Here is a 14,543-nt window from a genome sequence, read left to right on the forward strand (position 1 = left end):
GCTTTTTAAATCTCACTAGGAAACAAGGTTTTTCATAATATCTACAATATGCTCCTCGATTTAAAAGCTAGATTGTCTGTAAATATTGAAAACACAAATTTAAATGCTCATTTTGGCCCTTAGGTTCTTGATACTAACTATGGTCAAGTAACAGAAAAAGGTAAAACAACAAAAAACTTATTCTAAAGAAATAAAAATATCATTGTAGAATTGATGCATTAAGGAATTATTTGGTATATATTAAAATAATTTAAGTCCTTGTGTCCTTAAAGTTTAAGATAGATGCAACCGTGAAAGAAAAAAAAAGATAGAATTTATGATTAAAGGGAACAGTGCAATTCACATTTATCATTAGGGATCTCATTGTTCATGTTAGACGTGATTTCTAAAGCTTTTCTGCTGAAGAGTTTTCATCTTTGAATCATATAATATAAAAATTCACAACAATAATATAAATGTCTACTAGATTTTATTACTATTTCAGAAATACAAATAGTGAATAACCCGATAAATATTTACCAAAGTGTTTACTGTATGTCAGGCATTATATTATTTGTTTAAATTATGTAAGAAACACTTGGGGAAAATTCCTTAAAGATGGGCAATTTATAGTATAAGACATTCATACTTAGTTTTCTTTTTTTTTTTTTTAAAGGTTTGATTTTTTTTTAACATTTATTTATTTTTGAGACAGAGAGAGAGAAAGCATGAATGGGGGAGGGGCAGAGAGAGAGGGAGACACAGAATCCGAAACAGGCTCCAGGCTCTGAGCGGTCAGCACAGAGCCTGACGCGGGGCTCGAACTCACGAACCGCGAGATCATGACCTGAGCCGAAGTCGGCCGCTTAACCGACTGAGCCACCCAGGCGCCCCCATACTTAGTTTTCTAAAAATACATTTAAAAAAAGATTAAAAATACCCCTTGTATTTGTTACTCAGTGGCTCTCTGGTGGTGATTATCAGAACATCTGTGACACAACTCTATTGTCTATTCATTTCTACCAAGAATTATCTCCAAGGTGGGGGCATCTGGGTGGCTCATTCGGTTAAGTGCCCAACTCTTCATTTGGGTTCAGGTCATGATCTCACAGTTCCCGAGTTCAAGCCCCACATCAGGCTCTCCACTGACAGCATGTAGCCTGCTTGGCATTCTCTCTCTTCTCTCCCCCTTCGCCCCTCTCCTGCTCATACTCTCTCTCAAAATAAACTTAAAAAAAAAGTTTTAAAAAGATTTTTTTCCAAGGTTATACACATGATAACAACAGTCTTGAAAGTACATCTGTATCTAATACGGGATTTCAAATAAAGAACACTCTAGAACTCACTTTGGGCAATTTCTTACAGGGTGTTCAACATACTGACTAGGAGAAAACCCAAAGACAGTATTTTCTAATTAAAACTTACTCCCAAACCATTCAGTTTTCAAAAGCCAATCATAAACACATACTAGATATAATATGTTTTTTTTTCAATCTGCAAAGCTTAAGCCAGATTTTAAACACATACAGATACTGAAAATTATAACACCTAAAATAGATCTTTAAAAAGTTTTAAAAAGTTTCCTTTGAGTCTTACTTTACCAACACATAAATTTGGTCAGATTATGCTCACCTACCAGTCCCCAGGATACCTGAACAAAACATGACATTGTCTGAAGAGGTGACAAGTTAGGGGCACGTGGGTGGCTCAATAACATAAGTGTCCAATTCTTGGTTTCAGCTCAGGTCATGATCTCATGGTTCGTGAGATCGAGCCCCATGTCGGGCTCCTCGCTGCAGTGTGAAGCCTGCTTGGGATTCTCTCTCTCTCTGTCTGTCTCTGGCCCTCCCCTGCTTGCACTCTCTCCCTCTCTCAAAATAAATAAATAGACTTAAAAAAAAAAAAAAAAGAGGTGGCAAGTGAATTTAATAGGAGATCAGATGTCTAAGTCAAAGTTCATCTCATTTCCATGGGACAAGGGTGAAGAGACATAATGATCTCCCTAGCAGTTTTGTAAATCAGCCTATAAAGCTTTTATTTAAATTAGTTACCTTAAATAAAATTAAATTAAAAAATCAGTTCCTCAATCCCACAATCATGTTGGACAGTGCCACTATGAACGTGTGAACATCTGCATCATCACAGCGAGTTCTACTGGACGCTGCCACTATAAAGCTTTAGGGGTCTGGCGGCTAACGGGTAGCCTCCGTAAATGGACGTCTGGCACACAGTCATCTGGATCACAATTAATTCTAAAGTGATAAACTGAAAGCATCTGGGTAGATTGCAAAACTGGTCATCTGAATCCTCACCATTAAATTTTGAAAAACACAGCAGGATTCCAAACTACGTGACATACATAATACACACACTGTTGGGCTGGTAGGCCCAGCTCCTTAAAGGGAGGCTATGTCTAATTCACGTCCCTTCAGCTACTTACCCCATGCCTGGAACAAACTAGGTGCGTAAAGAGGGTTTGAAAAGAGAGAGGGGGCACTTAACTGATGTCCTGTTTGGTTTCACAAAAACCACACCTCCTCACTTAGGTATGAAAAGAAAACTCACCCAAAAGCAACAACTATGTTTTACAAGATGCCCATATGCTAATACCTTTTTCCACAAAATTGAAGTACAGAATGATCTTTTGTCCTAAATCATCCACTATTTCTTTTCCGTTGAGGGTGACATAGGCTTTCTTGGATTCTTCTGCAGTTTTGTAGCTCACAAATGAGTAGGGCTTGTTAGGAGGCATTAAGAGAGCATCTACTGGTCCACACTTCTCTAACACTGGGAGCAGTTGGTTCCTACTCACACCATTACCCAATCCACCATTGGCCACAACCAGGCTCTTTGAAACACACACACACACACACAAACAAAAACAAAAACAAAAAAACAGGAGCAATTAGTATCAACCCATTTATTTTCAAATAAAAATAAGGCTATTTTTAAATTAGATTTCTACAAAGGTGTAATTAAGATGGAAAAAAAGGTCTCCTTATGGCGGTTATTTGGTTTTCTAATTTCATACACAGTATGTAAAACAATTTATTAAACACTGAGGATTAAAAAGTACACCTAGGGGCGCCTGGGTGGCGCAGTCGGTTAAGCGTCCGACTTCAGCCAGGTCACGATCTCGCGGTCCGTGAGTTCGAGCCCCGTGTGGGGCTCTGGGCTGATGGCTCAGAGCCTGGAGCCCGTTTCCGATTCTGTGCCTCCCTCTCTCTCTGCCCCTCCCCCGTTCATGCTCTGTCTCTCTCTGTCCCAAAAAAATAAATAAACGTTGAAAAAAAAATTTAAAAAAAAAGTACACCTATGTGTAAATAATAGATGATTTTTATTTTTTTTTTCAACGTTTATTTATTTTTTTGGGACAGAGAGAGACAGAGCATGAATGGGGGAGGGGCAGAGAGAGAGGGAGGCACAGAATCGGAAACAGGCTCCAGGCTCTGAGCCATCAGTCCAGAGCCCCACACGGGGCTCGAACTCACTGACCGCGAGATCGTGACCTGGCTGAAGTCGGACGCTTAACCGACTGCGCCACCCAGGCGTCCCAATAGATGATTTTTAAATAGCCCTTTCAGCAAAATATTCCTTTTTTAATGGCCATACAAATTAAAATAACATTACTGTTTATAAGTTTAACACAATGAAACAGAAAGGAGGTAGAGAAGGAATAAGAAGTTACATAATACTTTTTGCCAGACCTTACACCATGGATGCTTTTACCCACTTAATCCTCGTTAACATAAGCTTCACAACAAGCCTACAAGGTGGTTAATGTTAACCCCGCTTCACAAAGGAAGAAATTGAAGAGATGAAAAACTAGGTTAAGATAGTGATTAGGGGGAGCTGTGTTTCCAACCTACTTCTGTCATTTTCCAGAATCCACACTTTTGACATAATCATGCTACAATGTTTACTAAAAACTGAAGTAAAGGTACTGACTCAAGGAAAAATCAACCACAGCTTCTACTGAACATAAACAGCAAAATTTTCCTCTGTGTCTGAGTAATTCAGCCATTTTACAATTAAAACTTTTTCCTTAGTAAGCTTCATGATTCCTGCCTGTTATTTGCAGTCCTGCGTTAAACTTTATTTCAGGGATTTGTTTGAGGGCTGGGAGTGGGTGGGGGGGGAGAAGTTTCCTGTTTTTATTCTGATGCTTATTGGCCCAGCACCTCTTATAATCACAGCACCCCTTAAAAAACATTCTTCTGGGGCGCCTGGGTGGCTCAGTTGGTTAAGCAACCAACTTTGGCTCAGGTCATGATCTCACAGTCCGTGAGTTCGAGCCCTGCGTTGGGCCCTGTGCTGACAGCTCGGAGCCTGGAGCCTGCTTCAGATTCTGTGTCTCCCTCTCTCTCTCTGCCCCTCCCCTGCTTGCACTCTGTCTGTCTCCCAAAAATAAATAAATATTTAAAAAATAAAAATAAAAAATACCGTGGAGAAAAAATAAGCAAGCCCAAATAAGAACACATTTTGGAAGCCATAAATGTGGGATTAAAGCTTCTAGAAATCCTAAGAAAACAGATCTACTAGGAACAAGCCTCCAAGGCAGGAAAGAAACTTAACCCATTTCTTTCCTTAGCACTTCTCTTCACGACCCCGGAAGGAAAAGAAAGCAAGTTGCACTTGGGAGGCGATGAGACGAGAGCAAGCCAGCTTCATCTTCTGAGCGTCCCACAGCCTCGGTGGCTCTTGGCACAAACGGTAAAGTGTGTGCAGGCAAACCACTTGAAATGTTATGTATTTTATCCTCTTTACAGGATTTTAGTTTAATTCTCTGAAGTCACTGATATGGTGCTTAATGAAATCTAAGCAGGGGCCTTTTCCTTGCTAATTTAAATCCCCCTCAACAGAGCACTCGTTTGTCAACCTTAACTCGTCACAGGACACAGCGTGATCATGACGTAAGGGAGGAGAACTGGTCTGAGAGTCAAGAAACCCAACTTTTAATCCCAGCTTCATCTTCTCAAAGACATGTCTCTCTCCTGCTTTCAGTTACATGATGGCTGAGCTTCCTTCCTAATGTTTACAACCAGAAAAGATACTTGATATTCACATGGAATTTTAATGACTAGTAAGTACCATCACATACATGTTCCCTTTAGCATCTAACAATCCAACAGAATAAAAAGGATGCGGGAACAGGTCTTTACAAATGAAGAGAGCTGAGATCAGAGGCACTGCCCGTGTCCAAGTAAGAGGAGAAGCTAAGAGTTAAAGTAAGTTCTTCTTAACCCACAGTCCAAGACGTCTCATAGTCCCATATATATATGGATATGGATATGATTGAATTATGGTCATCGGAAAATGAAAAGCCTTTGTAAATAAGGTCTAATAAGTTAAAAATGTTTTATAGCATATGATCAAAATACTTTATAACAAAAATGAAGTCAGGCACAGAGGGGAGAAGACTGAATTAGGTTACAAAAGACCTAGCTCTAGTTTCCTGTTCAGCCACACTATATCAAAGGATGCATCACAACCTCTCAGAACCTTAGTTTTCTCAACTATCATGTAAGAATTCTTAAGGAATTAAATATAATAATGAATGTAATGACACTCTGTAAACCATAAACAGTTATACAGTGTATATATACAGTGTATCATTAATATGCACCCATAATTCAACCAACACAATCAATGGAAATTCAAAGTATGTCCCCAAATCCAAGGTTAGCAGGTACTACCGTATGCGTATTTGGTAGAGATGTATCACATGACTGAACAATCATAGCCACCTTCTCTGAGCAATTACTAATGAATATTACTGTAACAATAACATGGCAATACGTTTACATTCAAATAATAGTTTTAGGTCACCTGGGTGGCATACGATACTGTCTCAATGCCTTCATGTCTCAGCAAAGTATGCCTGGCTTTAATCTGTTTCCTTAAGAACTTCTTCTCAGTTTTATTCAGTTTGTAATTACTTTGATGGTTGCTGTCCATGGCAGTACTAAAAAAAAAAAAAAAAAAAAAAAAAAAAGATACAAAATGTCAACCTTAAGAATCCCAAAGGGAATTCTAATGATGCTATTAGTATATTCTATAGTTTATAGATACTTCTATGTGACAATTTTTAAAAATGTTTACTTTACTTTTCACCAACCAAGAGAAATGAAAACAAACAGATGCCTGGACAACAAAGAAATATTTAAGAAGGTAACAAAGAAGCAAGAACACCTAAGAGTATCTCTGGAGGTTCTACAAAACTTTCCAATGCTTTAGCTCTATTAAATGCACTCTATCACCCACAGGTATATATCCCCTTACTTATGAAGGCCTAGGTAAAATGTGCCACAGACAAATTTCACAAACATAATGTTAGGAGAGAAGAAAAAAAAAAAAAGAAACAAATGAAACAAAAAAATTCACAGAATATATAGTACGATTCTACTGACATACCTTCGAAACCCAAAAGTAAGCCATATATTGTTTAGAAATACATACATAGCAAAATGCAAGGAAAAGCAAAGAAATAATAAACAGAAAATGCAGGAGAAAAGTTATTCCTGCGGGGGAGGAGAGGAAAGTGATATAAAAGGCACATATAAAGCATCAAGGTCTTTCTTAAGTTACATGGAGGTTCAGGTATATTTTATTTTTAAGCAGTACATGTTATATAATTCTATAGTTTTTAAATACAGACATAAGAACCCCTAGAACTGTGTTTGCCTTCTACTAAAATATGCCAGTCAGCAAGTCATTACCGAGCACTTTCCCAAAAAGGCCTTCACACGACCCAAATCAGGACCCTACGTCATGCTTTATTACAGTAGCCTACTTATTTCAGTCACAGAATTTAACATAAGTTGTGATGATTCCTTGGTTGGCTTAATTCCCCCCTCAGGAGGTAAACCCCAAGAGAGCAGGTGCTCAAGGAAAATGTGTGGAAGGGATAAACGGATGATGATGGGCAAATACACACGTGCCTACGGACGGTCTCAGCGCGTGCAGCCCACAACTATAACAGGCAGCTTACACGTAGCTGAGGAAAACACACAGACGCTAAGCAATGAAAGAATGACACATCTTTCTACAATTGTTAGCTGTACAGTCTTCAGATGTGCCGTGAATTAGAGGAAAAATAAGATTGACGTTAACTGGAAAAATCTGGGGGAACTTCAAATCAGAAGCCGACTTGAGCTGAGCGCTGAAGGACGGGAGGAACACAGAGCCATTCGGAAGGAGGGTATCGAGCGAGACAACAGAAGCTCAACACAGAACTGGATGCGTCTGGCAAAGGCAGTGAGAGGTAGGCAAAATTTTAGAGCAGGGAATGCTGGCTGATCCGCTGATCCCACTCGTCACCCACTTGAAAGCCTCCAAAGTTAGCAAACAACATAAATGTAGGAAGTTAAATAAAATCATGCTCCAAAACAGCTCATAAACAGCCCAAACTCTAATTAGCCATCTTTACGTCTAGAGAGAAAATGCTGAGTCAGCTGAAACAACAGCCAGGAAGGAGCTTACCTGGCACACGGAGTGCGCGTGAGAGAGGGAAGGCTGCGTCAACAGGCGGGCTGCACAGCGCAATAGGGGAGGGGGAGGCAGCAGGACCTTCGATAATCCAGCCCACCAGGTGGAAAGCGACAGGAGGATCGGGGTGGAGGAAGAAGAAAGGAAAGGAGGGAAGAAAGAAGAAAGGAAACAGGGACAGGAGAGGACACGGGGAAAGTTCTAGTACGATCAGGAGGGCCTGGTGACTCCCCAGACGTGAGGGAAAGAGGAAACACAGGCCACTCACTGACACGGCAGAGTCTCAGGCTAGTGATGGCACTCGGACACCGGGCTGACTCCAGACGTCAGAAGAAGGGCAGGACGAGACGGTAGTGGGTAGGATTTAGGACAGAACGTGTGTGAGGTCGTGGCGAGGTACGGAGTTGCGGTGCCTGGCTGGCGGGCGACAGTGTGAAGTGGCTAAAAGGAGAAGAAACCAGGTGAGAGAGAAAGCTTTTGGTGTCCTCAACAGACAGGCAGAGGACAGGTGAATGGGTATTTTTAAAACTGCACGAATTACAATGATCTGTTTCCAGCATCTGGTCCCTTCCACTGGACTACGCGCTCTTTGAGGACCAGGATTACATGGCCTCCCCGGAGCCTCTGTCACTGCTAAGGGACCGTGTAACACAGTGTTCAGGGGTCCCGGTTGTCCAGTCAAATCTCCGCTCTACCACTTATTACCAGTATGATCCTGGGTGAGTTACTCATTTCTGTGCTTAGGCTCCCCACCGGTAAAATGAGGATAACAGTGCCTGTTCCTGGCACGTAACCCCACCTAAACCCTGCACTAAAAAATCTGACCAAACTCTTCTATGGCTTCCAGCAGCATAAAGCCAGGATGTCCCCAGCACCCACATTAAAAGCCTGCCTGAGAAAACTAAAAATGCTGCCAGGAAAGTGTGCCATTTGTCCCAGCAACACCTGTCAACAGACCCCTACCTCCCCTTCTTAAAGTATTTATTGAAAGGGAATTACAGTTGTGACTATGTATCTCTTGCTGCTCGGAAGTGTTGCTCTCAAGGACCTAAGAGCCATTCCTTTGGAATGTAGTCATCGGGAAGGATGGGGCCTCTGTCCCGGTCTCCATGGTAGGACAGAATCCTAACTTCGATAACTGCTAGCAGCAAACACGGCTGGCTGGTACTGCATTTGCACGGACCAATCCTTTGTAATTCTTCTCTGGCCCTACAGAGTCCCTGCTCTGCTCTCCCTTCCTAGTCTCCCTTTAAAACATCCGAATCATTTCTCACAAACTGGAACGGAGCTGAGCTCTTTCTCCTACTGTCAGTAGTTACTAATTAAAACCTGTTTTCACCACTTTAACTAGTGTCTGGCTCTGTTAATCTCTGACACTATGTCACAAATTTCTTTAAAGGATTAAATACGCCTATTAGTAATTATTTGGTGACTTCCAGAAGAGCCAGATCAGAATGGTTTAAGAAGACAAAGGAAAGCTGAGGGCCCTCAAAGAACTATCTCATTGCCATTCTATCCCAAGATCATGATCTTTGGAACGGCATTTTTGCAGTGTGAAATGGAAAACAAGGGATGAACGCATTAAGATTTTTTTTTTTCTTAACATGCCACATGAGCAAAGACTGCAAAGTGGAAGAAATGAGAAAGAAAAGATGCTGGATACATGTTCGTAAAAGTATGACACTAAGAGCCCAGTGCCAGCAGATGGAGCCTCATGACCACACTCTGTCATCCTCTTTCCCTTCCTCCCTCAAACAACCTTATTACACGTGAAGAAAGACAAATCCAGGTAGCCACGGAGGCTCGTTTCTTCCCGTTACAGGGACGTGGCAACGCGCTGGCCCAGCAGGTCTGAGTCACCTCAACCAGGAGCAGGCTGCTAGCAGCTGCTGAGGTCTGGAGGTGCCCTCTTTCTAAAAAACCCACTTCCCTCACCAAGAGATTTCTACCACTGCACAAAGGTTTGGATGCTGCTTGCCATGTTGTGGGAGTGTGACGGGAGTGAGATCATGATTTACCAGACAGCCTACTAGCCATGGTGAGTCCAGTCTAATCAAAGTCTAAAGCACATTCTCTGTAGGACACAAGAGTTTGGAGATCACACAGACTCTGCTAGTAAGCTGAACCCCGACATATCCTATTGGATATCCCCCTAAGTGGTAACAGCAAGTATGTGTCATCCTTCTTGAACAACGGGGTGCCTATAATTAACCAAAGAAGTATAGAAAAATGCTCCTGGTGGCACGTGGGTGGCTCAGTCAGTTAAGCATCGGACTTTGAATCAGGTCATGATCTCATGCTTTGTGAGTTCAAGCCCTATGTCGGGCTCTGTGCTTACAGTTCAGAGCCTGGAGCCTGCTTCAGATTCTGTGTCTGTGTGTGTGTGTCTCTCTCTCTCTCTGTCCATCTCTGGCTCGCGCTCTGGCTCTCTTTCAAAAATAAAAACATGAGGGGCGCCTGGGTGGCGCAGTCGGTTAAGCGTCCGACTTCAGCCAGGTCACGATCTCGCGGTCCGTGAGTTCGAGCCCCGCGTCGGGCTCTGGGCTGATGGCTCAGAGCCTGGAGCCTGTTTCCGCTTCTGTGTCTCCCTCTCTCTCTGCCCCTCCCCCGCTCATGCTCTGTCTCTCTCTGTCCCAAAAATAAAAAATAAACGTTGAAAAAAAAATTTAAAAAAAAAAAAAATAAAAACATGAAAGAAAGAAAGAAAGAAAGAAAGAAAGAAAGAAAGAAAGAAAGAAAAAGACAGGGAGGGAGAGAGAAAGAAAGAAAGAAAAATGCTCCTGTGCTTGTAGGCAAATTCCTATCAAATGAGCCCTGTTTATAAACTACAGCACAGGTATATAGGCTGCACACACAAATCTCCAGAACATACAAGATTAGTGATAAGGGTTGCCTCCAGGAAGGGGAAGTGGGTAGATGGGTACAGGAATGAGAGGGAGCTTTCTTCTTTCAAAACTTTTGAATTTAGCAGCTATTCAAATTGCATTCCTATTAAAAAAGAAAATTAAAGGGACCCCCCAGGTGGCTCAGTCGGTTAAGTGTGGGACTTTGGCTCAGGTCATGATCTCACAATTTGTCAGTTCAAGCCCTGTGTCTGAGCTGACAGCTCAGAGCCTGGAGCCTGCTTCAGGCTCTGTGTTTCCCTCTCTCTCTGCCCCTCCCCTGCTTGCACTCTGTCTCTCTCTCAAAAATAAATAAACATTAAAAAAATTTTTTTTTAATAAAAAAGAAAATTAAAAACCTTTTTTTGAAAGAGTGAATGGGTAAGGGTGAGGGGAGACAGGAGGAATAGAGGGAAAAAAAGAGAACCTTAAGTACGTTGCATGCCCAGCACAGAGTCCAACTCAGGGCTCAGTCTCACCACTGTGAGATCCTGACCTGAGCCAAAATCAAGAGTAGGAGGCTTCACTGAGCCACCCAGGTGCCCTGAAAATTAAATTTTTATAATGTTTATTTTTGAGAGAGAAACTGTGAGTGGTGGAGGGGCAGAGAGAGACAGAGATCTCAAGCAGCCAGCCTGATGAGGGGCTCCAACTCACAAGATCATGACCTGAGACGAAACCAAGAGTCAGATGCTTAAATGACTGAGCCACCCAGGTGCCCCTGAAATTGTAAATGGTTGTCATTTCACTTGTCACTTGCCATTTTCACTGTTTCAATTCTTTGAAGAACACCTACTCTGTATTTTCTTACTTTGAAGAACAACTACTCATTATTTTCCTCTCTTCTTCCTCTAACTTAACAGAAAATAAAATAAATAAAGTAAGAAAAGTGGAGATTTTGTCTGTATTTCGTCCCTAGGATCTAGGGACACCTGGCTGGCTCAGTCAGTTCAGCGTCCCACTCTTGATTTTGGCTCAGGTCATGATCTCGCTGTTCATGAGACCCGGCCCCACATGGGGCTCTGTGCTGACAGCGAGGAACCTGCTTGGGATTCTTTCTCTCCCTCCCTCTTTCTCTCTCTCTCTGTCCCTCCTCCACTCGTCCCTCTCTCTGTGTCTCAAAATAAACTTAAAAAAAAAAAAAAAGTAAGAAAACCAACAACAACAAAAAACAGGATCTGGCAACAAGTAACCACCCAATAAACGTTTACTGAGTAAGCCTATACTCACTAAATTTACCTAACCTTGCCTTCTTCCCTCCCAAGCCACTCAGAATTCTGAGTCTGGCGGCCCTCTTCAATGTCTCACTAATGCGTAGTGTATCTCTATCTGTGCAGTTTTCAGATTGTATCACAACTACCCGTCAGCGTGATGGGCTCGCCCAGAAAAAATGCTGTCTACTTGGGGTCAAGGAGAAAGTGCCCGGCAGACAGCGGGAATCGGTAAACGCCCGTAAAACGAAATTAACTAAAACCAGAGCCTGGCACCAACGGCCAAAAGGCCTCCGGGATTGCTCAAACTGGAGCACAGGAAGAGCGAGCTGCGTGTGAGCCGCCCAACCCCACGAGCAATGCCCTTCTTTCAATGCACAGGTCGGACAAGCCCTAATCGCGCCGGACGAACACTCCCCAGGCCTCGACAGCCAGTCCCCAACCCCACGGCAAACCCAAGGGCGACACCGACGTCACGTGAGCATCCGCACCGCGCACACACACACGTGCACCTCACACAGCGGCACGACCAGACGACGCACAGACACCCCGCAGCCCACGGACCGTCCCAGGGGCCCGCTCCGGCCACCCCTCCCCTCCCTCCGTGCCGAGGCCCACGGGGTGAGGCGGTCAGAGGAGACCGGAAGAGGCCGACAGGAGAACGCGGGGTGGCCGCCACCCCTCCCGCCTCTGACAAGTGCCTCACATCTCCGCCACGGCCCAGGTTGGGCTCTCACCGCGCCGGCGCCCTCTCCTTCGCCAGCCTCACCGGTTTGTCCCCGAAAGCGGCGGCGGCTACAGGCGCATCCCCTCACCTGGGCGCAGCCATGTTGGAGGAAACTGCACTACATTTCCCGTGAGCCTGCGGGGCGGCGAGGAGCGCTCCCACAATCCCCTTCGCCGCCCCGAGGGCCTCGGCCACTCCCCCGGCCTAGATCCGCAGCCCGTAAATGGCTGTGTGGTACCGTCAAGGTGTGGTGGTCTTATTCTCTGGAATAGTGAGGGTTGGGAGTGCTCCTTACTTTGCATAGCTCCCCAGGTGGGCACTGCCAAGCCGGTTGTGTCCCTCGGTCCCTCAGTGATGCTCCCCTTGTCCCCCCTACTCCTTGGGCCTTGAGCACCTTTCCTCCCGAATCTAAGAGGGACGGGCGAGGACCCTGGGGTCTGGAAGGTGACATCGCGTGGGCCACAGAGAGGACAGGGAATATGCACGAACGTGCCCGGGGTTGGTGACTACCACACAGCGACAGGAAGACGTGTGGAAAAAGGCCGAGGTGGGTGCAGAGCAGGGAAGAGGGGCCGCCCCGAGTCAGGGAAGACGCTCTGTGATCACAGAAACCATCCTGTCCTGCGGGTCTGGGACCAGAGCTTCCGCTGGGAGGCGGGACGAGGAACTAAAGAAGACTGTTTAACAGGCTGTTGCACTGGTAAAAAAAATAATAAAAAATAAAAAATAAAAAAAATAAAAAAATAAAAAAAGGCTCGGTAGCAAACAGTTAACCAGGACCCAGGCTTGGCGCACGGAAAAGAAAAAGGTGTTAACAGGAGAGGATGAGGGTTAGCCATTGTTGCGGCTCCAGTGTTATCCGTGTGACACGACTGCACTGATCACCATTCAGCCCGCATTGTATTAGGAACCGCGTGAGCGCAGGGAAGGAAGTGGAGCCAGGAGCCAGGAGGAAATCACTTTCCGCAGCGGTGATGTGCTGCCCCCATCCGCACCCCAGCACAGTGGAGCGGCAGCAAAAGCTGAGGTTGGACCGGCCCAGGAAACATGGCCCCAACGAGAGTGTTGCTGAGCGGAGGAAGGGTTTTCACGGAGAGGAGGTTAGAAGCAGGAAAGAACAGAAGTCGGGAGGCAGAAAGGCAGCCACTGCAACAGTCAAGGAAAGAGTGTGAGGGGAAGTCCCAATTGCAAAAGTGAAGAGGCCAGGTGCAAGCTGGAGAGGTCAAGTCACCCTCACCACGGCCACTACCAAAGAGGGCATAAGGAACAACCTCTTCAGTCTCCCGCATTGCGTTCTTACTTCTGCACAACTGGATGCTTTCAAAAACACACTCCAGGGGGGCGCCTGGGTGGCGCAGTCGGTTAAGCGTCCGAGACTTCAGCCAGGTCACGATCTCGTGGTCCGTGAGTTCGAGCCCCGCGTCAGGCTCTGGGCTGATGGCTCGGAGCCTGGAGCCTGTTTCTGATTCTGTGTCTCCCTCTCTCTCTGCCCCTCCCCCGCTCATGCTCTGTCTCTCTCTCTGTCCCAAAAATAAATAAATATTGAAAAAAAAATTAAAAAAAAAAAACACACTCCAACAGGGCTTTGTGATGATGGCAATGTTGTAGGCGCCCGATATGTTAGCCACTAGCCATATGTGGCTTTTGAGCATTTCAAATGTGGCTAGTAAGTACAACTGAAGAACTGAATTTTTAGTTTTAAAAAATTTTATCGAGGGGCACCTGGGTGACTCAGTCAGTTAAGCGTCCAATTCTCGGTTTCAGCCAAGGTCATGATCTCACAGTTCATGGGTTCCAGCCCACCCCACCCCCCCCCCCCTTTCAGGCTCTGTGCTGACAGGGCAGAGGCTGCTTAGGATTTTCTCTCTCCCTCTTTCTCTGCCCCTCCCCTGCTCAAGTGCTCAATAAGTAAATAAGTAAATAAAAATTTTTATTGAGTTTTGATTCAATTTTAACAGCTGTGGGGTGCCTGGGTGGCTCATTCGATTGAGCGTCCAGCTTCGGCTCAGGTCATGGTTTCAGGACTCATGAGTTCGAGCCCCACATAGAGCACTGTGCTGGCAGCTCAGAGCCTGGAGCCTGGAGCCTGCTTCAGATTCTGTGTCCCCCTCTCTCTCTGCCCCTCCCCCCACTCATGCTCTGTCTCTCAAAAATAAACATTTAAAAAATTTAAACAGCTGCATGTGGCCAGTGGCTCCCAAATTGAACAACAACATAAAATATTTCCTGTTGGCCAAGTTCAATTGTTTCATGTGC

At 44.6% G+C, this 14,543-nt stretch overlaps 1 protein-coding gene across 13 annotated transcripts in view; it reads right to left on the bottom strand.

Moving 5' to 3' along the window:
• Positions 1 to 12,410, bottom strand: part of ALKBH8 (alkB homolog 8, tRNA methyltransferase) — a 71,684-nt gene extending 59,274 nt beyond the window's left edge. For 3 of the 13 annotated variants that reach the window (XR_007156388.1, XM_047878626.1, XM_047878616.1), the window contains exons 1-3: positions 12,376 to 12,410; positions 5,809 to 5,944; positions 2,590 to 2,827 (exon numbers count right to left, since the gene is read on the bottom strand). Coding sequence is in view for 12 of the 13 variants with exons in the window: in XM_047878626.1 (XP_047734582.1) it covers positions 2,590 to 2,827; positions 5,809 to 5,944; positions 12,376 to 12,389 (388 nt within the window). In the remaining variant the exon portion in view is untranslated. The other 10 variants (XM_047878621.1, XM_047878622.1, XM_047878620.1 and 7 more) reach the window with 10 other exon arrangements.
• Between the last annotated feature and the right edge of the window lie 2,133 nt (positions 12,411 to 14,543).

Source organism: Prionailurus viverrinus, chromosome D1, assembly GCF_022837055.1.
Source record: "Prionailurus viverrinus isolate Anna chromosome D1, UM_Priviv_1.0, whole genome shotgun sequence".
Taxonomy (NCBI): domain Eukaryota; kingdom Metazoa; phylum Chordata; class Mammalia; order Carnivora; family Felidae; genus Prionailurus; species Prionailurus viverrinus.